The sequence below is a fragment of the Gracilinanus agilis genome, chromosome 4 (assembly GCF_016433145.1).
Source record: "Gracilinanus agilis isolate LMUSP501 chromosome 4, AgileGrace, whole genome shotgun sequence".
NCBI lineage: Eukaryota > Metazoa > Chordata > Mammalia > Didelphimorphia > Didelphidae > Gracilinanus > Gracilinanus agilis.
In genome coordinates this window covers 210,839,226-210,863,734 of record NC_058133.1, presented here as the reverse complement: position 1 = coordinate 210,863,734, position 24,509 = coordinate 210,839,226, and the positions used below count along the sequence as shown (strand labels likewise).

At 38.0% G+C, this 24,509-nt stretch overlaps 1 protein-coding gene across 1 annotated transcript in view; it reads left to right on the top strand.

Annotated features, from left to right (window-relative positions):
- Window positions 1-24,509, top strand: part of TTYH2 (tweety family member 2) — a 105,339-nt gene that overhangs the window by 38,436 nt on the left and 42,394 nt on the right. Inside the window, exon 4 of the mRNA XM_044676967.1 lies at window positions 9,090-9,310. Within this exon, the coding sequence (XP_044532902.1) occupies window positions 9,090-9,310 (221 nt within the window). The remainder of the gene's footprint in view (window positions 1-9,089; window positions 9,311-24,509) is intronic.

Sequence of the window (24,509 nt, the reverse complement as noted above, 5' to 3'; positions counted from 1 at the left end):
AGTAGGTACATATGATGGGAGAGAGGACAGCAAGGTTTAGGGAGGCAGGATTAGCTCTTTGGCAGTCCCCCAGAGTTTGGGAAAATAAGAAAGACTGGGAGTTGGTTAGCCTTTATGGAATAAGCCCAGGCTCATATCAGTGGATAAAAGGAGGCAGGGCCTAGATAAGGCCTTTTCTAATTTGTAAGGAAGAGGAAAAACTTTGAGAAGAAAAGATAGCCTCAGTTGCAGTTCCAATAAAATAAGCATAGTTATGTTTTCTTCTCAGTATCCTCCACAATAGCAGATCAAAAATTATTTGAGTTTTTTTAATCCCTCCCCCAAAAAGGGAATTTATTTTTAATCCTCTAATCTCACTAGATGTAGCTTTTGGTGCATGGACCTTGTCTAGTCTCTGGGTATCAAACTGGGCCCTTATGAGCCAAACGAGGCCTGCCTGACTGCCTTCTGACCTGCTTGATATTTTTAGCAAAGGAATTTTTGCTTAAGGAACTAACACTTATAAGAGGCAGCATGATGTATTGCTTCTCAAAGTTTGATCTGCAGACCCCTGGAGGTACCAGAGATTCTTCAAGGGGGATCATGAGTTTGAAACTATTTTCATAATAATACTAAGACATTACTTGCCTATTAAAATACTCCTCTCTTTTCCAGCTACATTATCTGTGTGAAGCCAGATTTTCTTCATATATTTAAACCAAAGCACCACAGCAACACATTGATGGTAGAAAAGATATGAATACAGCTGTCTTTTTTAATCCAGATATTAAAGAGGTTTGCAAAAATATGTAAAATGGTACCATTCTTCCCATTAATTATTTTTGTTTTAGAAATATGTTTTTATTCAATTACCATGTAATAGGCATGTTACTGTTCTTTTCAAATGAATTAAGAAACAAATATTACAAAATTGTATCAGTTTTAATTTCAAATGCAATAAATGGCCATAGATAGGAAAAATATAGACGAAAGCTCTTTGGGGTCCTCAATAAATTTTTAAGAGTATAAAATGGAACTAGAACCAAGATGATGGAGTTCAGACAGCAACCTAGCTGAACTCTCCCAACATTCCCCTTCAAGTAACTTTCAAGTAACTCCTCAAATCAAATTTTGGAGCAACAGGCCCAACAAAAAGTCTTGAGTGAGACATTTTTCCAGCCCAAGACAACTTAAGAGGTTCCACTGTATATGACAGTGGCCTGTGGGATTAGCCCAGGGCAAGACAGAAACACCAGGGGAAGATTATGGAGATGACTACAGCAGTAGCTCAGAGATGATAAGGATCTCAGGCATCTAGTCAGAAAGAAATTTCATAGGATTCTTTGCTGACACTAGGTACAACTGGTGTTGATTGGCAACTTTATTTTTCCACATTATTTTATTTATTTATTCTTTAGAGTATTTTTCCATGGTTGCATGATTCATGTTCTCTTCCTCCCCCCTCCTTGAGCTGACAAGCAATTCTACTGCTTTATACATGTCTTATTACTCAAAACCTATTTCCATATTAGTCATATTTGTAATAATCTTTGAAAACCACAAGCCCAAATCATAAACCCATAAAACCAAGTGAAAAATCATGTTTTCCTTCTGTATTTCTACTCCCATAGGCCTTTCTCTAGATGTGGATAGCATTCTTTTTCGTAAGTTTCACAGGATTGTTCTGGATCATTGCATTGCTATTAGTAGTAGAGATTGTTACATTTGATCATCCCACAATGTTTCAGTCCCTGTGTACAGTGTTGTCCTGGTTCTGTTCATTTCACTCTGCATCAGCTCATGGGAAATCTTTCCAATTCATATAGAAATCAAGCAGTTCACCATTCCTTATAGCATAGTATTCCATATACCACAATTTGTTCAGCCTTTCCTCAATCGAGGGATACCACCTTGTTTTCCAATTTTTTGCCACCTCAAAAAGTGTGGCTATAAATATTTTTGTACAAACTTTTTTTTTTATCTCTTTGGGATACAAATCCAGTAGTGATATAGGTGGATCAAGGGGCATGCAATCTTTTTATAGCCCTTTGGGCATAATTCCAGGTTGCCTTCCAGAATGGTTGGCTCAATTCACAATTCCACCAGCAATGCATTAGTGTTTGATTGGTAACTTTATTGCCATACTCAGTTCTGGGTCACAGTTCTAAGGAGGAGAGGAACACTTATGGTTGGTCACAAAGAAATAGGGACTGAGTTGCAATTTCAAGGCCAAGAGGAGCACTAGCACTTGTAGGAGAACAGGGGCTCTTCTGCCATGAAGACTAGTACACAGAGGAGCACCAAATACTAATTGATCTTAAGCCCAACAAGAATTCCTGGAAGAGTTAAAGAAAGAGATAAAAGTGAGGAAAAACTGGGAAAAGAAATTAGAATGATATACGAAAATTATGAAAAGAGAATTAACTTAGTAAAGGAGGCACAAAAAATTTACATAAGAAAATAACATCTTAAGAAACAGAATTGTTCTAATTGTAAAAGAGGCCCAAAAATTCACTGAAGAAAATAATTTCTTAGAATTGGGTGAGTGAAAGCTACCTGAATATTATCAACCTCCCTCCCACCCCACAAAAAAAGAGAATCTAGTTATATTTCAAAAAATTAACAAGGAAAACGGCCTTGATATCTTAGATACAGAAGGCAAAATAGCAATTGAAAGAGTTCCACAATCACTTTCTAAAAGAAACGAAAAGAAACTAAATGAAACTCCCAAGAACATAATTACCAAATTAAAGGACTCCTAGGTAGAGAAGAAAATATTGCAAACATCCAAAAACAATTCATGGAGCCACAGTCAGGATCATGAAAGATTTAGCAGCTTCCACAAAAAAAGAATGAAAGGACTAGAACAGTGATGGGCAAACTACAGCCTGCAGGTTTGTTGTTGTCCCCTGAAATGTTCTATGTGGCTTCAACATTATTCCTAATCTGACGAATACAATGAGTAGGATACAATACAATGAAACCTCGAAAGAGTTGCCTTAGAAACAGACTGACAGATGAGCATTTCCTTTTGCCCCCTCTTTAAAAAGTTTGCCCATCACTGGTCTAGAATATTCCAGAAGGCAAAGGAACTAGGAATCTAATCAAGAATAACCTCAGCAAAACTGAGTATAATCCTTCAGGAGGAAAAATTGGATATTTAATGAAATTGAGGACTTTCAAGAATTCCTGCTAACAAGGCCAGAAATGAATAGAAAATTTTGCTTTCACATACTGAACTCAAGAGAATCATAAAAAGATAATCACAAAAGAGTAATCATAAAGGATTCAATAAAGCCAAATTGTTTATATTCCTATATGGGAAGAGGATAAATGTAGCTTTTAAAAATTTTATAATTATTAGGGAAGTTGGAGCCTACATAGTCAAGGCATGAATGTAATTTAATTATGTTGGAATGATCTTTGCAAAAAGAAAATGAGTGAGAAAGAGGAATTTACTGAGAGATAAAATGAAGAAAATAATTCTCACATAAAAGAAGCACACAAGGAAGAGTTTTTATAATGTAAGGAGGAAATGGGGGGTTACTTTCCTCTGGATACTCTTCAGTTTACTGATGAATCCAGGCTCTCTCGTTCTACCAATGTGTCTCAATCTTTTTGGTCTAAGGCAGGGGTCGGCAACCTTTTTGGCCGTGAGAGCCATAAACACCACATTTTTTAAAATGTAATTTCGTGAGAGCCGTACAGTGCTCACAGTGCGCGCTCCTGTAACAGCACCTGAAAAAAAATTGACTTTGTGGCTCCTGCAGAAAGAGCCGCATCTTGGCCCTCAAAAGAACCAAATATGGCTCAAGAGGCATACGTTGCCGACCCCTGGTCTAAGGACTCCTTTATACTCTTCCTCTTTTAATTTATTGCTTTTTAAAGAATAAATTTACTCTTTTATTTTTGTCATTCCTTTTCTTTTTAATTTTGTGTTCCAAATTCTCTTCCTCCCTTCCACCCCTTTTCCACTCACGGAGAAAGCAAGAAAATATCAATTATATTTCTCATCAGAATTGTTTATAAAAATCTATCTTACCCAATGGAGAAATAGGAGGGGAAGAGGATAAGAGATATTGGGGTTGAATGATAAAAGGGAAGGCAAATTAAGACAGTGATCTGGAGGAAAACAAGATTTTTGAGGAGGGACATGATAAAAAGAAAAGGATAAACAGTAGAAAATAGGATGGAGGGAAGTACACAGTAATCATAACTATGAATGTGAATGGGGTGAGCTCACCCATAAAGGAGAAGCACATAGCAGAATTAATCAAACAATTGGGGAAACTACATTTTGCAAAAAGGTATCTTAGTGTATCAATATCAAAAAATTTTATAGCCAGTTTCCCTGATTTCTCATTTACCTAAGCCTCATTTCTCATATATCTAGGAAACAATAATATTTCTAAAAACAAGAGCTATTCCCCAATCGATAAATGGTCAAAGGACATGAATCCATAGTTTTCAGAAGAATAAAACAAAGCTATGTAGAGTCATATCTTTTAAATGATCAAAATCACTTGATTACAGAAAGGCAAGTTAAGACAACTCTTGAGTACTGACTCATACCTATCAAAAAATGACAAATGCTGGAGTGGATGAGAGAAAATAGGCATACTAATAAACTGTTGGCAGAGTTATAAATTGCTCCAGATTTTTTGGAGAACAATTTGGGACTATCCCCAAAGGGCAATAAAATTGTGCATTTTTAGTCCAACAATATCAAAGGAAAAGGACCTATATGTACAAAATATTTATAGTTCTCTTTTTGTCATGGCAAAGAATTAGAATTTGAGGGTATAATCATAAATTGTGCAATGGCTGAACAAGCTGTAGCATATGATTGTAATGGAATACTCTTGTGCTATAAGAAGTAACAAGGGTAGTGGTTTCAGAAAAAAACCATGGGAAGACCTTTATGAACTGATGTAGGAAGTGAAGTGAAAAGAACCAGGAGAATATTGTACATATTAACAGCAGTATTGTAATGATGATCAACTATAAAAGACTTGGCTACTTTGATCATTACAGTAATCCAAGTTAATTCCAAAGAACTCATGATGAAAAAATGCTCTCCATTTCCAGAGATGATGAACTTTCAAGTACAAAATAAAGTATAATTATTTTCTCACTTCTTTTTTGGTTATATGTCTAATATAGAAATGTTTTGCATGATTTCATAGGTATAATTGATTTTCTTGCTTTCTTAGTGAATGGAAAAGGGGGAGGAGAGAATTTAGAACTCAAAATTTAAAAAGAAAAGAATTATAAAAAGATTTTAAGTTTATTTTTTAAAAAGCAATAAATTAAAAGGGGAGAAGAGTGTAAAGAGCTCCTTGAACCAAAAAGTTTGAGAACCACTAGTAGAACAAAGGAGCCTATGTTCATTAGTAAACTGAAGAGTATCCAAAGGAGAGCAACCAGGATGGGAAAGGGTCTTAAGTATATATCATGAGAATTATTTTAAGGAACTGGAGATGTTTGTTTTTAATAATATTTTATTGTTTTCCTCAATTATATGAAAAAGTTTAATTTTCAGGGTTTTTTTTTTAAGTTAAATTCTCATTCTTCTTCCCTCTCTCCCAGAGATGATGAGCAATCTTTTATAAATTTTATATGTGAAATAGTATAGTATCTCTCCGTATTAGTTATTTTGTGAAACAGAATTCAAACAAAAGAAAAGTGAAGAAATAATGTAAAATATAGTGTGTCTCTATCTGCATTAAGACTTAATCAGTTCTTTCACTGGAGGCAGATGGTGTTTTTCTTCATGAGTCCCTGAGAATTGTCCTGGATCATTATATTGCTAAAAATAGTTATATTCATCGTACAATATTGCTGTTACTATGTACAGTGTCCTCCTAGTTCTGCTGACTTCACTTTGCATTGATACATGTAGGTCTTTCCAGGATTTTCTGAAATCATTCTCATCATTTCTTAGAGCACAGAAGTATTCCATTACAATTATATAACATGTGTTCAGCCATTCCCCAATTGATGGCTATCCCCTCAATTCTAATTCTTTGCCACCACAAAAAGAGATTAGATTTATTCTGTTTGGCCTCACAGAGTCAAAACTAAGAGCCCTGGCTAGAAATTGCAGAGAAAAATTAAAATTGTCCTAAAGAGGAATGGGCAAGAGATAGTAGGTTTCCCTTCAGGCAGTGGGTAGATGACTGTATATTGGTTATGTTAAAATAGGGACTCTTTTTGTCTAGGCATTTGACTTGTCCCGACTTCCCTTCCAGTTCTCAAATTCTGTCATTGCTGTGAAATTCCACCATTGATGGTCCTCTACTAGTTGTATGATTATGGGAAAGTCATATAATCTTTCTGAGTCTCACAGTTGTCTAAAAACTAAATTGCAAATGGGTTGCAATCTGCTTTGATGTGGAGAGGTTTCTTCCACTGAAACCTCAAATTGAACATTGTTGTATTATAGTTAGGATCCATTGAAGTCAGCAGGATCTAACCATCTGTTACTGCTATATAACATACTGCCTTCAAATATAGTAGATTTGGGTCATAGTAATTATAACTAAAGTTAAATGTAATTCGTTAAATTCGTGGAGCCTGCATACAGGTGGACTACTGATTGAGTGACGCAATTTTTTTTTAAATCAGATGCCACATAGACCTAATTTCAGAGCCTTCCTTTGACACTTTGACACTAGACATGATCACTGGCAAATCATTTATCGGTCTCATTTTCCTCATCTGTAAAATGGAAATATTTTAACACTTCATTGGTAGATGAGGATCAAATCTGCATAAAGCACTTTGAACAGCTTTGAAGATGTTGTCCCAAAGCTATTTAAAGCTTGAGAAGAGTTTTTTAAGTTTACAACTGCACTAAGATTTTTGGAACAACCTGAATAAATTTAAGCTATTGTCATTATTATTGATAGTCTCACTTTTTAAGTAGTTTTGTGTCATCAGCAGTTTCTGCTTCTTCCAAAGATTTCGTTTTATCACCATCATCAATTTCTGAAAGTTACAGATCTATCCAGATTGAGACATACTTTTTTTCTGTTCCGTTATGCATTTCTTTTTTCATTTCAAAATCCAGACCCTATTTCTCTGACATGCATTAGAAGATAAAGAAGCCTAAAACTGGTGAAAAGAAAAAAAGAAGCCAGCTGCTCTGTTTGGTAAATGCCTGGCCACCATTCTGCTGCAAAGAGGTGTTTGGCAGAATCCCAGAATGCTTTCTGAGACTGAAGAACCTTGTGTCTCTTGCATTGAAAAGTGCCTTCCTAACACCATGTCCTTATCATGCCACTCATTTTGTAATCAAGGACAGCAGCGGCACTGTCATCACTTACAATTTCTGCCTTTGACTAAATGGATATTGCTGCCAGTCAAGGGGACAGGAACATAGCCACCAGCCTTCAAATTAGAAGTGATGGAGAGAACAAGCCTGTGAGCTAAAAATCGTACATCTCTCCTCTTTTGTAAATCTGGTGTTGCTCTATGGAGATGAAAGTGAATCTTGCTTTTAGACTTTGGAGTTTGGTTCTGCTCACCCTCATTCTGTAGCTATTTTAATGGTCTGATCTGATTGCTTTCTCTAAGGATTGTATTGTAAAGATGTTGGAATATGGGGTTAAGCAGTAACACATCTAATCCTAAACATTAGATTCGTTATTGTAAAAGCAATTTGGGAACTGGAGACCACCCTCCTCTTACTCCTAACAAAGGAATACAGAAACAAAATGAGGGGCGGGGGAAGGCGTTGGGGGGAATCTGGTTTTTACGTTTTTCCTTTCTCCCCTTTGATTTAGCATCTTGCTTCTCTTGTAAGAAGCCAGGTTTGGGGAAAGCAATCTGCTTTAGGCTAGATTGGAAAGCTTCTTTCTCCACCTTCTTAAACTCACCCCACCTCCACCCCCACCCCCACCATCACCTTTTTGGAACATAGCCAGAGAGCTTGGTCAATAACCAGGGGGCTCTGCCTCGCTTCTAGTCTGCTATTGAAAGATAGGGCCCCTTGTTGATCTCATGGGCAAGAGGGTGAGCAGCTCTGAAGTGATCTGACCCAGAAGGAGCACCTAAAGCATACCTTCTTTTTCCCAGCCTCCCACTACAAGAGGTGGGATCAGCCATTTATATTCCCAACACATAGTTTTGTTTTGTTCAGTTGTGACCGACTTTCTTTGTAACCCCATTTGGGGTTTTCTTGGCAAAGATACTGGAGTGGTTTGCCATTTCTTTCTCCAGCTGATTTTACAGATGAGGAAACTGAGGCATAGTTTAATTATTACACCCAAATGTGTTTGGGATTTGTGCAATTCATGTAGCAGAAATCACCAGAGGAGGTTTTGAGTTTTTTACAAAATGAATGCCTATGGCTATGGATAATAGAATTTTCTGGCACCAAAAATGTGTACATTTAGGTTTGCTTTTCTTTTTTAAGTAATACCACGTGGATTTGAATAGACTTTTGATTTTCCCCTAGATCTAACTCATACTTCACTTGAGTGAGGCCTCTAATTATGTTCTTACAAAAGAGCAGTAAAAAGGCAACAAAGGCAGAGAACAATAGTGAAAAAAAGAATGAAATACTTTTATTTGGATGAAAAGAAATAACCTCCTTGCAAAAAAAAATACCCTTTCTCATTATATAGATATATAGATATATTACAGTAATTTGGATAATTTTATTTTAACATATCCCTATATAAGTTCTTTTCATATGAGATTTCATTTTCATTTTAGGGATGGATGGAAGTGCTCTTAAATATTTAGTTCAGAAGTTCTTAAGCATTTTTGTGTTATGAACCCTTTTAGAAGTCTGGGACACTCCCTTTTCAATAGAATGTTTTAAACATGTAAAATAAAATAGGATTACAAAGGAAGCCAATTACATTGAAATACAGTTCTTAAAATAATTTTTAAGTTTATAGACTACCTCTACAGATCCCCTTGGGGGGTCCACATGCTCCAAATTTCTTTGAGTAGTATAGGATAAGAAATTGGTTCTCCTACATGGTGAACCCCCAAGTGGTTGCCTGTCTTGCATGCTCCCAGTATCTGCCATCTGTCACCTCCCACCCTAAATGGTATGGTCTCTCACACTTTTCTCTTCTTCCTTCCCTGCCCCCCAGGTGTCAGGCACCACACTAAAGATGAAGGTGAACCTGGAGCAGCACTTGGCGCGGCTCAGTGAGATCTTTGCCACCCGGGGTGACTACATCCAGACGTTGAAGTTCGTGCAGCAGATGTCAGGCAACATCATCCTGCAGCTCTCAGGTCTGCCTGTGTGGAGGGATGTCAGCACGGATCTGACAGAGGTGGCCAACAAGACCACCTACGTGGAATATTACAGGTGAGAGAAGAGGCGGTGGACAGGGAACTGTAGGCAGAACTCTGGACTCCTCTCAAGTCTGTATCCTGAATTCCAGGCAGACATCCAGAAAAGTTAATAAGTAGATGACTGTCAGTGGTGACAACTTGGGTACCTCCTAGAGGGGTATAAACAAGCTTCCTGCCCCCCTCATGGTATTTATAAAAGTTTAAGACACCTATGGGAATAACGTGGGGGCAAAAAGAATTAAATGCATTTAACAAGCACTTTTTTTATATAATTCACACCAACTATTGTGCTGTACTCTGTTGGTTGGAACTGCTAATAGATAGGAAAGGTAGGGGGCAGCTAGGAACGTGGCTGAATAGATTGAGAGCCAAACCTAGAGTTGGGAGATCCTTGGGTTCAAATCTGGCCTCAGACACTTCCTAGCTGTGTGACCCTGGGCAAGTATTGATTCTAAGACAGAAAGTAAGGGTTATTTTTTAAAAAAAGAAAAGAAGGGAAGGGTAACTTAACTTAGGGGCCAGGACATGTTGATAAATATTTAACATTCAGATCCCCTAGCCCCCAAACAGTGCCAAATTTGAGCGAGCTTTAGCACAGCACTGTCCCCTTCTCTCCACTCATATAGCCACCCTAGTTTAGGCTCTCATCACCCTTTAGACCTGAACTATTTCAGTAGCCTCCTGCTGACTTTCCTTGCCTCCAGGCATTCCGCTCACCATTTTATATGCCCAAATAAGGATTTCAGGGAAGGCTACATAGATGATTTGAAATTTGAACTGGACCATGAATAATGAATAGAATCTCAGCAGGTAAGGGAGAGGTGGAGTATATAAAATAGCACTGTGGCTTGGAGTACAAGGAACTATGAGATAAGCCTGAAAAAAGTAAGGTGAGAGCCTAAATGGAGAGGGTCTTGAATGCCAGGGCAAAGATTTTGGTCCCAGGCTCTTCACTGGCACCTTGTTGCCTAATGAATAATCAGTGCTGTTCTAGAAAGGTTAATCTGGTAACCCTGGATAGGATGAAGTTGTTGAATGAATACACAAATAGGATTAAGTATTTATATGCTGGACTTAGGGTTGAGGAGGGCAGTGGGGGCAGGACTCCATGATAGCCTTGAGAAGGTGTGGTTGACAGGCAGAAGGTAGCTGAGGGAGGTGGCAGAATCGCCATCTAGATGTAACCTTCCCTGTGACTACCAAGTACCCAATCCCAGAGACTCTCTTAAGCACTATTCTGCCATAATCCTGCCTATAAAGAGCCCCGAGTTATAATTCTTTCTTTTCCTCTCAAGGTTTCTTATGGTTGATTCAGAAAAGCCTTTGATATTTAAAACATCTCTCCAGACTGGTAAATAGCTTCCAGTGTCCATCCTCAGCCCTGTGAAAGCCTTGGCTCCCAGGAAGATGTGTGCTCTGTCTCTGTCTGGTGCTGAGATAAATGTGGCTAGTGTAGCATTTTTGTAGCTCAGCACATGCCTTGATCATGGACTAGAGAGCCAACTTCTTGAGAGCTTACATTTTAGGCTTTGTATATAGTGCTTGGCACTTAATAAATGCTTGTTGAGTTGGATTGAATTGAATTGAAAGAAATTATTTCTATGCTTGGGAAATTTTCTCAGCATAGCAGGAGGACAAGACATATATTTGTCATTGTTCAGTCATTTTTCAGTCATGTTAGATTCTTCATGATCCCATTTAGGGTTTCTTGGCAAAGATACTGGAGTGGTTTTCCATTTCCTTCTCCAAATAATTTTATAGATGAGGAAACTGAGGCAAAGAGGGCTGCCCACAGTTGCACAGCTAGTAAGTGTCCAAGACTGGATTCAAACACACAGTAAGGGCCATGTAACAGGACTAAGTAAACAAGGACTTAACTAGAAAGAGCTGTACAAATATACTCTCATCTCTTCTTCTTCTTGTGCTTGAAAGCTCTTCACACTAATGGTCTGAAGGCATTTGCTGCTAACATTTTAGAGTTAACCCCAAATTTCTGGATTGGCTACTCCCCCTGCACTCTCTAACTCCAGCCCTGCTAATCCTTCCTATTACCACACCTAAAGAAACCTCTGTACTATAAGGGTGAGTTCAATCAATTCACAAGAACTTTTAAATAGATTTTTACTGATAGTCTTCTGTATCTATAACCCTTCCCTTTCTATAAGGGTGGAAGGAGAGGCAGGAGACAAAATTCAGCGAAGCCAGTCAACAGAACACAAAAACTTCAGTTTGTGTGTGTGTGGTGGCTGTTCTTTCCCTTTACATTGTAGTCACTATAATATATTGCTTTCCTGGCTTTGCTTACTTCATTTTGCATTAGTTTATATGAGTCTTTCTATGTTTCTCAATATTCATTATACTCATTAGACAAACATTTATTAAGCAGCTGCTGTGTACCAGATACTGTGATAAGTGCCATAGATACATAGACAAAAATGAAACTTGGCCCTTGCCTCATTGATCTTGCAGTCTATGGGCAAAACAACCTGTACAGATGTAGCAGGGATTTAGAGTCAGCTCTTCCATATGCTTTGAATGTGGAGTGGTTCCTCCTCCCTTTGCCTGCTATTGGCTCATCTCTCTTATTCATTCCTATCTCTTCTTCTAATGTAAACAAGGAGTATATTCTGATATTTCCAAGTTAAGTACTAAAATTGCAACATTTCCTTCATTAATTAGCTATGAGATCTCATCCCAGTTTAATATTCTTTTTTTTTTAAGTAGGGAAAAAGTGCTTTCCCCATAATCATTTGCTTCTGTCTGTCTATCTGGCTCTGTCTTTCCAAGATTATTGGCTATTTGGTTGTTCAGTTATTCAGTCTGACCCTTTGTGGCTCCATAAACTATAAAGCATGGCAGGTCTTTCTATCCTCCACTATCTCCTGAGGTCAATCCAAACTCATATTCATTTGCTTTCGGGACATTGTCCTTCCCATCCTCTGTTGTCTTTCGCCTTCAGGCTTCCCCAACATCAGGTTCCTTTCCAGTGAGTCTTGTTTTCTTATTATATGGGCAAAGTATTTAAGCTACATTCTTCAGTATCTTTGATCTTTCCATTATTACTATACTATGTATTAACAGTGTAACAACAAACAAAATATAAGCACTATTTTGGCTTTAACTCTCTTTACACCTACTTCTACCTAATTCTGAAAACACATTCCATTCAATCCTCTCAGGATAAGTCTTTTCTCAGAAATTCTTTCGATGGCTTCAGTGCAGTCCTCTCAGGAAATTAGTTCTCTTAATCCTTTTCTTCTATCCTCTCTTCAGCCCTCCCAATTAACAGTGTCTCCAGACCATCAGTTAAGTTTTCAGTCTCCTTATAGACTCTTCATAAAAATGACAGTTCAGCTGTTGACAGTTGAATGACAGTTGAGCTGTCATTCCAAGATTCCATTGCTTCTCAAAGATGCAGTGACAATACCTATAGTATTTAGGGCAATATTTTGAGAAGAATCTAGTGTTATATTTCTCCTCATAGTCAAAATTTCCAGTTCCTGAAAATGATTTAGAATCCAAATTAATTTTATATACAGGGGCAGCTAGTAACTCAGTGGATAGAGAGCCAGGCCAAGAGTCAAGAGAACCTGTGTTCAAATCTGGCCTCAGAAATCAGGCAAGTCGCTTAACCCCATTTGCCTAGTCCTTGCTGCTCTCCTGTCTTAGAACTGATACTAAGAAAGAAAGCAAATGTTTAAAAAATAATAATATAACACACATATCATAATTCGAAACAATATTTGAAAGGCTGCTTCAAGTAACAGTGGTACCTGGCACATAGTAGACATGTCATAAATGTTCATTGATTCAAATTGGGAGAAAAAAATATGCTAGCCATTACAGTGATGATAATAATAGCTATACATAACAATACATTTATACAACTGCATATACATTTATCAGAAATCATTTGTTGTTCAGTTATGTCCAACTCATAACCCTATTTGGGGATTTCTTGGCAAAAATACTGAAGAGGTTTACCATTTCCTCCTTCAGCTCATTTAACAAATGAGAAAACTTAACCCCAGTTGCCTAGCCCTTGTGCTATTTTGTCTTAGAATAGACAGAAGGTAAGGGTTGGGCTTTTTTTTCTTTTAAACAAAACAAAACCAATTCATTACATCTAGTTAACCATTATAATTTAGTTTAATGGTACATTGAATTGTATTCTGATTCTTTTGGGACCTGTTGATCTACATCTGTAGCTAAGATGGTTGGTGTTAGAAGCTCACTACCAGCATTTCTAAACTCTTAGGCTCCTTTGGAGAGAACTTTAGAGGAGAGATTCTAGGTTCTGTGTCTAGCTTCAGTTCTCCCCACTTATCCAAACTGGGATCTTTCTCAGACCTAGGCAGAGTATTTGAATTTCTCTATTTAGTGTCTTACTTTCCCCTAAGCAGGACCTTTCTCAGGAACACTCTGTGCTGAATGGACTGGAAGCGGAGATTTACCATTCTTAAAATGACATTTTAAAGTAGCAGTTTTCTTTGGAACAACTTTTTAAAAAAAAACTAACCATATCATCTGTCTTAGAATTGATATAGAGTATCAGTTTCAAGGCCCAAGAACAGGAAGGACTAGGCAATTGGGGTTAAGTGATTTGCCCAAGATCTCATAGCTAGGAAGTTTCTGAGGTCACATTTGAACCCAGGATCTCCTGCCTCTAAGTCTGGATTTCCATCCACTGAAGTACTAGCTTCCCCAAGGAGCACCTTATTTAATAGTTCTTTCGTATCAAGATGTGCTTATCAGCTATATTTAGCTGTTTCTGTGTATCTAAAATATAAAAAGTGTGATTTATTGTATTCACAGGGACAATGCCTAGCACATAGAAGGTACTTAATAAATGCCCATTGATTGATTATTATAGATTATTGATGGATTGATTCAGGCCTTTCTCTACCTTGCTTTCCAATTTCTTCTTCAGCTGGGATGATACATGTTTATTCTTTTCTGTGTGATTCTCAAGGTTCATCTGAGCAGCAGTGTTTTTCAAAAAAATGTTGTCATCTTGTTTCAGTTCCTGCATCATTTTGTTCCTCAGTACTAGATCCTTGGGCATCTACTTCCTCCAAAGCAAGTACAGTTTATTCTCAGATACATTGGACAAAATATAGCCACATGATCCATATTTGTAGCAGAAAATATTTTCTTCTCTCATTCTATCTTCTTGAATTAAAAAAATTATTCTGAACTTACAAAAGTAAGCATTTCCTTACACATAGAACACACAAAGAAAATACTCTCTAAAACCATGAATCACTATTTAACACCACTTGATTTTTAAAAAGTATATATGATAGAGTCTATATTTTACTTTAAGAAGTGGTCTTCTGAACCCCTTTCTATTGTACTTTTCTTTTTAACCCTTATCTTCTGCCTTAGAATCAATACTATGTATTGGTTCCAAGGCAGAAGAGTGGTGAGGGCTAGGCAATGGAGGTTAGATGACTTGTCCAGGATCACTCGGCTAGGAAGTGTCTGAGGTCAGATTTGAACCCGAGATCTCCCATCTCTAGGCCTGGTTCTCTATCCATGAAGTCACCTAGCTGCCCTTCTATTGTACTTTTTAGAGTGTTTCAATGGCCCTCTTATGGGAGCAGGGAATCATTATTGCTAACTGTTAGTTCTTTGCTTTTATTCCTCCTCTCCCATTTATGACTCCCTCCCTTCCTTCAGGTTGAGAAAGTTTCTTTATGCCAACATTTATTTCCTCCCCAGTATTATCTTCCCACTTAACCTCTCCATTTCCCCACCCTGACTTTAATATATTTCTATACCAAACTTTGTGTGTGCATGTGTTCAACCCTCCTTTGCCCATAAGAGTGTTCTCTGATTGCATCTCTTTTTTCCCCAAGTAATAAGTTTTGATTTATTAATGCAATAACAAATGTGACAAAACTTGTCTAGGTAATGTACCTTTAGACACCTTATAAGCAGCCTCAAACTCTGAAGAAAAAACATGCTGTACCTAGTCAAACCTTATCATAACAGATTCACATAGCTTTGAAAAATTCATATAACCTTAAAATACACAAAAATGGATATAAAACATTTTTACAAGAAAAAATCTCATTAAACCATCAATGTAATAAGTAGCTCCTTCTAAAATCTGTTCCAGACTGAACTAAAATGAGGCACATTGAAAAAAATGACAATTGCATTCACAGTGGTTCAAGAAACAATAGCCCAAATATAATGATACAAAGATGCTATTAATTTCACTGGTAAAAACAATTCCTGCCTACAAGCAAATTTGCAGTTGGGAAAAAGAGGACCATTTTTAAAAATCTCTTTTAAGACGTTTTTCTTAAATCACAATTGCCCTTTTCCTTACCTGGGGGTACAATTTTCTTCTTCGTTTTAAAACTCTTACCTTCTGTCTTAGAATTGATGCTTAGTAAAGTATCAGTTCCAAGGCAAAAGAACAATGAGGGCTAAGCAATTGGGGTTAAGTGACTTGCCCAATACAATTTCCTTTCAAATCTATATATATTTAAAAGATATTAAGCTAGTCTAATTCATGATCTACTTTGTTGAGTAGTTTGTCCATCATTATTTCATGAGGAGTTCAAGGGGGCCCCAAATGTCACTGTTTAGTAAGAAGAATAGCTCTTTGTGCACATGCATGAATTGGAAATTATTGGTCCTATCAACATATACAGCATATCAGAGTATATTGTGACATATTCACCTGTCACTGAACACAGAGGTGCCACAAATCTTGCTGTTTTCAGCTGAGGCAGTGTTTACAAGATAAGAGACACTTGATTGGCATTTGTATGACCTGTTTGTTCAAATTCACATTTGTTTTCTACACCGACTAAACAATATTTGTGAAAGATGCTGAAATGGGAGCAGAAAAAAAAGAGACCCAAGGTCAAAGCATCCTTGTGGTTTTTTTTTTTTAATTTAAAAAAATTGAATTACAGTAGATTTTATTTTTATGAATATTTAGGGATAACAAGAATGCCGAACTCCAAAATAAATGCTTTTTGTTGACCTCCTTTTTCATATTTGGGAACATTTATTGAAAGACTTTTCCTTGCCTGCTCAATTTCCTCACATTTTTTTTCCTCAACTCTATTATAATTTCTTAGTGATTAAATGTGAACATAGGAAGGTCTTCAATGTTAAAGCCATCACTGTTAAAAATCATTTGCAGGTTGGGCATCAGGTAGCACAGAAGATAGAGTGCCAGGCCTGGAGTGCAGGAGGATCTAGGTCTAGATCTGGCATCAAACACTTCCTCAGTGTGTGACCCTGGGCTAATCATTTAACCCCCATTGCCTAGCCCTTGCCTTCTGTCTTAGAGTTATTACTAAAAGAGAAGGAAAGTAAGGGGGTTTTGTTTGTTTGTTTTTTTAATCATCTTTGGGTCTGGAGGAAAACCCTTTAGAAAATGAATCGTGAGTTTTCTCTTCAAAATTGAACTTGTCCTTGATTTTTTTTTTAATTTGAGCAGTAAAATACCAAATACTGTCTTGTATATTTTTCTGCTGATGTGCAGGTTGCTAGATGAAAAGGGTTCAAGTGCCCTCTGCCCCACTCTCAGGCAAATTGGAGTGGGTGGGAGCTCATAGAATGGGATGGAAGGATGATAGTCATGGCACAGGATAATTTTTCCCAAGAGTGGCAGCTACAGTGCAGCACAAAACATGAACATGGGAAGAATGCCAGGCAGCACTTGGCCTCCCAATCCATCAATTCCCTCAGTTTTCTCTTCCTCTAGTTATATCTCCATGATATTTTTGTTTCAAGTTGTAATGAAATGTTGATGAAATCATTCATACTGTTTTCAGGATCCAGGATGCACTGATCTGTCTCTATCTCCTGATTCTTTAGAATTTAACCTTTCTTACACAAACTCTGATTCCTTCTTTGTATACATTTATTACTCATGGATCCAACCAGAGAAAGAAAAAGGGAAAAGAGGAAGGAAAGAAGTTAGGGAGGTTGGAAAGGAAGAAGGAAGGAGGGAAGGAAAGAAGGAAGGAAGAAAGGAAGGAAGGAAGAAAGCAATGAAATGAAGGGAGGGAGAGGTGAAAGAAGGAAAGAAGGGGAGAGGGAAGGGAAGAGGAAGGGAAGGAGGAAGAGAAAGAAGGGAGGGAGGGAAAGGGGCTGAAGCTAGAGAGGTAGGAAGGAAGGAAGGTTAGTTGCTTCTTCACTTGTATTATGCTGGTGGTTTTTTCATCAGACTCTCTTGTGGTCTATTCACTTGGTCTTTTCCCAAATAGGGCAGTTTTGTCTTTAATTCTGTCTTCAAACAAGTATGCCACAAACATGGGATTGAATCAGAGTCACTCTTTTTCTGTGCTTTTCTGGCCCATACATGAAAGAATGGATGTAGACCTAGGTAATATTGAGTCTTCCCCAGGGCAAGCACTGCTGTTCATTCCATTCCACAACCTACATCTATTAACTTTTCAAAATTTGTTCAGGCTGGTATAGCTCAATGTCAGCTGGATGCCATTTTATCTCTAGGCTCTGAATTAGAACATTCTATACTTCTTCCATTCAGACCTCATCTGCTTCCTCAGGCTCTTTTCTCAACTCTGTAGATATCTCTTTAGTTGTATTCAGACAAACTACAAAGTCACCAACCTCTTCCCATGGTATCACACCAACATCAAATCAGAGTCTAGTCCAGATATCTTTCTAGCATTGTGCAAGTCCAAACACAGACTCTCTAAGGCATTCCATTAAGCAATTCATCTTTTCTAACTCAGATGCCTGCTAATTCCAGAGTGATTCCATCACCTTGTTGATAGACTTTCCCAAATTTATTTGCCAGAAGAATATGGTATGTCCCAGAAAAACTTTCTAACTTGAACCCATGATGTCCCTCTGCAATGAAATATCTAATTTCAGCCTGGCCTACTATCATGGCATTCCTATTCAATTCAGAGTATCTAGTCATCCACAAGTGATCCCTCTCTCTTCCTCTTACCCCTTCTCCCCAAAGGAACCTTTGCTTTGGTCCTGAAGAGCTTCAGTTTGACTTAAGAACTCCCCTAAAGTCTCCTTGCTATCAAGCTTTTTGCATTAAGGCCTTCGTTTGGTTTGGTTTTTAAATTCTTCCTTAGTAAGGCATTTGTAAACCAGTTCCCAGGTGTAGGCTCCTACTATTACTTTATTTAACATTTTTACATGATCCAATCAATCAGGAAATTCACAGAACTACCTATGTGGTCTCTCCAGCCCTGACTTTGTATTCCATTAATTCTCTAATATTCAATATTCTTGTAATTTCCTTATTTTTATTTTCTGAGTTCACTCCTAAAATCAGGAGACAACCATGAGTTTACAGTTTAAAATTATCACAATATTTATTAAACATGTCAGCTTCCATTTTAAATAAAATTAATATGAGGGAGGGAGAGCATCTAGGTGGGTCAATGCATAGAGAGCCGGGCCTAGAGATGGAAGGTCCTGGGTTCAAATCTGACCTCAGATACTTCCCAGTTGTGTGACCCTGGGCGAGTCACTTAATCCCCTTTGCCTAGCCCATTCTGCTCTTCTGCCTTAGAACCAAAACACAGATGAGTAATATGGAATTGTGTGACATCTAGGTGGTACAGTGGGTAGAATGCCAGGCTTAAAGTTAGGAAGACTCAGTTTCCTCATCTGTAAAGTGAGCTGGAGAAGGAAATGGCAAAGCACTCCAGTATCTCTGCCAAGAAATCCTCAAATTCTGTCATGAAGAATAATTGAAATGACTCAACAACAAAAACACAGAATTGTACAACAATATGAAGATGGTATTTGTATAATGTAATATTCTAATATTTCCACATTAATGATTAAATTTACAACAGCTCACTTATCTCTGAACTTCCATCCCATTTTATTAAAAATTATTATCTGGTATTATACATATAAGTAAATACAAAACATAGACATAGTAAACATAGAACAGCTTCACAGAATCTCCAGTACAAAGTCTCTGTCGATGCATAGATCTAGATGACTTGCAGTCTGGAACTAATCCTTAAATGTGTTTAAGTTCATAGGGTAAACTCCCCAGTGGCTATCATCTCCAGAATCAAATATAAAATCCTCTGATTGTCTTTCTGAAACCTTAATAACCTGTCCCCTTCCTACCTTTCCAGTGTTAGGCCTCACTCCTTTCCACATACTCTGAAGCCTAGTGACACTGGCTTGCTTGCTGTTCCTCGAATTTTCACTGACTGTTCCCCCTTGAACCCTTCTCATCTCCACCTCCTGACTTCCATGGCTTCCTTCAAGTCTCAGCTAAATTCTCACCTTCCATAAGAAGCCTTTTCCAGGTCCTCATTAATCTTACAGCCTTCTCTCTAAGGCTAACTCCAATTTGTCCTGTCTTCCTTGTACATAGTCATTTGCATGGTTGTCTCTCCCATTAGACTATGACCCCCTTTAGGACAAGGACCATGTTTTTTTTGCCTTTCTTTGTATCTCCACACTTAGCATAGTACCTAGCACATAGTAGATGCTTAATAAATTCTAGCAGACTAACAATAAGATTCCCCATTACCTCCTCTTCCATCACTTGCTTTGCCACCTTTTTGTGGGTGTTACTCTGCTGTGAAGAGTATCTTAGATTAAAAATGTATGAAAAGAGACAGCGAGGTGACTAGATAGTCAGGCCTGCAAATGGGAGGTCCTGGGTTCAAATATGATCTCAGACACCTCCTAGCTGTGTGACCCTGGGCAAGCCACTTAACTAACCCCCATTGCCTAGTCCTTATTGTTGTTCTTCTGCCTTTGAACTGATTCTCAGTATTGATTCTAAGATAGAAGGTAAGGATTAAATAGAATAAAAGTGCAAAAGGCCAAAAGAAGCTGCATTTATATACAAGTTGAATTCTGCTGCATAAATAAAGTGCTTTCCCAGTTTTTCTATGATTTAGTGGCAATCCAGAAGATGAAATAATCCTCTAGTTTAAAGACTATCCTCTTGGGCATGAGAATCTTTTTGTTACCTAAAGTTTCACTGTGGCAAGATTAGACCTGTAGTTTTGTTTGTGTGCTGTTAGGTGCTTAATAGCAGCCTTTTAATAATTGCAGTGATGATGGCTCAGTCTTCACTGAGGATCAGAACATTTGGAGGGAGGTTTATTTCAAAATGAATTTGTTGTGACTCAGCCACACAGACTACAGAGGTGTAGCTAGACAGCAGTCTGTGTGGAAAAGATCTCTGGGTGACGGTGAAGGCCAAATTCATCAGTCAATACTGTGACAAGGTGCTTCAAAAATAAGAATGCAATCCTTGGCTGTCCTAGTAGAAATATAATGTCTGGAATGAGGAAGGTGATGTTCTCTTTTTGGCAACACATTTTTAAAAAATATATTTTATTTTCTCAATTTCATTTAATAACAATTTTAACATTTTCCAAAATTATAAGATCCAAATTAGATCTTTCTCCCTGAGATAATAAGCAATAAGCAATTTGGTCTGAGAATACTCAATAAAACCAAAAACCCCAAGTAAAAACACACAAATGAAAATAAAGTGAAAAATAGTGTGCTTTGATTTGTGTTCAGACTTCAGGAGTTCTTTATCTGGAGGGGGATAGCATTCTTTATCATAAGTCTTTCAGAATTGTTTTGGAATGGGGGCAGGTGGGTAGCTCAGTGGATTGAGAGTCAGGCCTAGAGACAGGAGGCCCTGGGTCCAAATCCAGCCTTAGACACTTCCCAGCTGTGTGACCCTGGGCAAGTCACTTGACCCCCATTGCCCACCCTTACCACTCTTCCACCTAGGAGCCAATACACAGAAGTTAAGGGTTTAAAAAAGAAAAAAAAAGAATTGTTTTGGAATGTGGCAGCTAGGTGGCTAATATTAGACAGAGATCCAGGCCCAGAGACAGAAGGACCTGGATTCAAAACTGGCCTCAGACACTTCCTAGCTGTGTGACACTGGGCAAATCACTTAACCCCCATTGCCCATCCCTTACCACGCATCTGCTTTGGAGCAAATGTTTCATATTTATTCTGATAGAAGGCGGAGCTTTTAAGGAAGAAAGAGGGTGAGGGGAGCATTGTCTTAGATCATTGTATTGATGAGAATAGCTAAGGTTTTCACAGCTGATCACAATATAATATTGTTACTGTGTACAATGTTCTCCTGGTTTTGTTTACATTGCTCTGCATCAGTTCATTTGTCTTTCCAAGTTGCTGTTGATCATTTCTTATAGAGCAACAGTATTTTGTCACAAGCATATACCACAATTTGTTCAGCCATTCACCAATTGATGGACATCCCCTCAATTTCCAATTCTTTGCAACCACAAAAACAGCTACAATAAATATTTTTGTATGAATTTTTGGTCTTTCCCCCTCTTCTGAGGATATAGACCTAGCAGTAATATTACTGGATTAATGTGGATGCAAAGTTTTATGGTCTTTTGGGCATAAATCTAGATTGCCCAACAGAATGATTAGATCAGTGCACAACTCCACTAATAATAATGCATTAGTGTCCAATTCTTGCATTTTATGGATGGCACTGACTGATCCTGATTAGAGGGAATTACTTGAACAAAGACACAAAGAGAAAAATTCAAGCACTATTTGGAGAACAGTTAATGGTTCAGTTTATCTAAAGCACAGGATCACTGACTGGTAATAATAAGAGATAAAGTCGAAAAGGAAAGTTGGGACCAGATTATGAAGGACTTTGAATGAACCAGAACCAATACCCCAAAACTAAGATCATAACTCAAATCCAGTGCCATAAATTCAGTAACCAATGAGGTTTTATTAAATTTACTAGTAATGGAACCCCACCTGCACAGGCAGAGATTCTACTAATGAACAAAAAGACAAAGCTTATATAGGTTTGGATTTAGGTAGGAGATAAATTGTATCTTGGAACTGGACAGGCCTGTTGCTGGGGGCCAGTAAAGGTTCTTCTGGTTAGCTATTTTTTGTAACCCCACCTAATAGATAGGATTGTCCTTGCTTTTTCTTTTTTCTTTCTTTTTTTTAAATCCTTACCTTCTGTCTTAGAATCCACACTGTGTTTCTGTTCCAAGGCAAAAGTGCAATAAGGATGGGCAGCTGGGTAGCTCAGTGGATTGAGAGTCGGGCCTAGAGACAGGAGGTCCTGGGTTCAAATCCAACCTCAGACACTTCGCAGCTGTGTGACCCTGGGCAAATCACTTGACCCCCATTGCCTACCCTTACCACTCTTCCACCTAGGAGCCAATACACAGAAGTTAACGGTTTAAAAATGTTAATTAAAAAAAAGTGCAATAAGGGTTGGCAATGGGGGTCAAGTAGCTTGCCCAGGGTTATATAGCTAAGAAGCGTCTGCATCTAGATTTGAACTCAGGACCTTCCATTTCCAGGCCTGACTTTCTGTCCCCCTAAGGCACCTAGCTGCCCCTATCCTTGCTGTTTTAGTAGCAAAGAAAGTACAATTAGGGTAAAGGACAAGAGGGCACCTAGGTAGTGCCATGGATAGAGCCCAGAGCCTAGAATCAAAAAGATCTGAATTCAAACCCAGCCTCAGATACTTCCTAGCTGTATGAGCCTGGGAAAAATCACTTAATCTGGTTTGCCTCGGTTTCCTTCTCTGTAAAATGAACTAGAGAAGGAAATGACAAACAATTCTAATATCTTTGCTAAGAAAACTGGGCAAGTCACTTAACCCCATTTGCTTCAGTTTCCTCGTCTGCAAAATGAATCTGTGAAGGAAATAGCAAACCACTCCTGTGTCTGCCAAGAAAATCCCAACTGAAGCCATTAAGTCAGATGTAGCAGATGACTAGAGGAACTGCAGACAGAAGCTTTAGCTTTCTCTGCTACCCACAGCTTGTAACTTCTAAATAGGTTACTTTATTTCTTTATTACTTAGTTCCCCCATCTCTTAAGTAGGCATAGGAATAATTATACTTTTTGTATAATATATATTTTGTATATATTATATTATATGTTTATAATATAATAATACAATAAATAATATTTTTAAAACAAGGTTGTTTTGAAGAACATTGTCTTATAAAACCATAACATAACATAGAAGCAGTGATTGTTTTTTTTATTGCCTGGGGGAGGAATGGGGTAAATGAGACAGAGGAATCAGAGAGATGTTCCCCCCACCAGTTCCTTGCACATGGTAAACACTCAGTAAATGTTTATTGAGTAAGCCAACCCAGGGTTATGATAAAAGAAGCATGGGGATTCATTTCAAATATTAGATAAAGAGGGATTATTGTAGATGCCTTTGATCAATCATTAAGTCACCTCTAAAATACAGTGTGCCCAAAGTAGACTATGTAGTAGTCTTCGAGAAGAGAGGGCAGAAAGCAGGGACTGTCCAGTTAAAGGAATTCTTTTCAGGAGATTTGACCTCGAGGCAGACAAGTAGGCATACTAACCCATGCTTCTAGTCCCTGTCCAGAAACAGGCCATAGATACCTTCCCATACTTAGACTCCTCATCTCATTTATTTCCTATCCTGACTGGTCCGCCTCCATTTCAAGGCATGCTGGCCTTTGTTGATGATACCCAACTTGTCGCAAGCAGGGCATGTTTGATACTCATGGTTGGATGGGCTTCACAGTCTGTAGCTACCATGATTTTTTCCTATCGCCTTTTGGGTCACCCACAATTTTGATCTGGTTGTGGGTTATAGCTAAGATTTATTTAACATGGAGCCCTTGGTTAAAATACAACCATCAATAACAGTTTTTCTGTGGGGAAAGCAGTATTTATTTCACAGTGTGAACTTCAAGAAAAAAAATGAGAGTTTCTTATAATCATTTAGACATTCTTCTCATATATATCCAGGAGTTTTGATTTCATCAGCATGAAACTTCGAAACTTCGTCCAGTCAACAAGCATATATTAAGTACTTACTCTTATGTGTTGAGGAGGCAGCTAGATGTCTCAGTCGATAGAGGCTGGGCCTAGAGGCAGGAACTGACTTCGAATGTGGCCTCAGAGTCTTAGTACCTGTGTGATTCTGGACAAGTCACGTAACACCGTTTGCCTCAGTTTCCTCTTCTATAAAATGAGCTGGACAAGGAAATGGCAAGCCACTCCAGTGTCTTTGCTGAGAAAACTCAAATGGAGTCATGAAGAGTCAGACATGCCCGAAACAACTGAAAACAACAACATTAATAAGTTTAGTTGGTCAAGTGATAATAGTGTCAGAGAGTTGCCTGTATGTGACCCAGAGAGCTCTTGATGATATAGCTATTAAGCGACAGAAGCAGGGT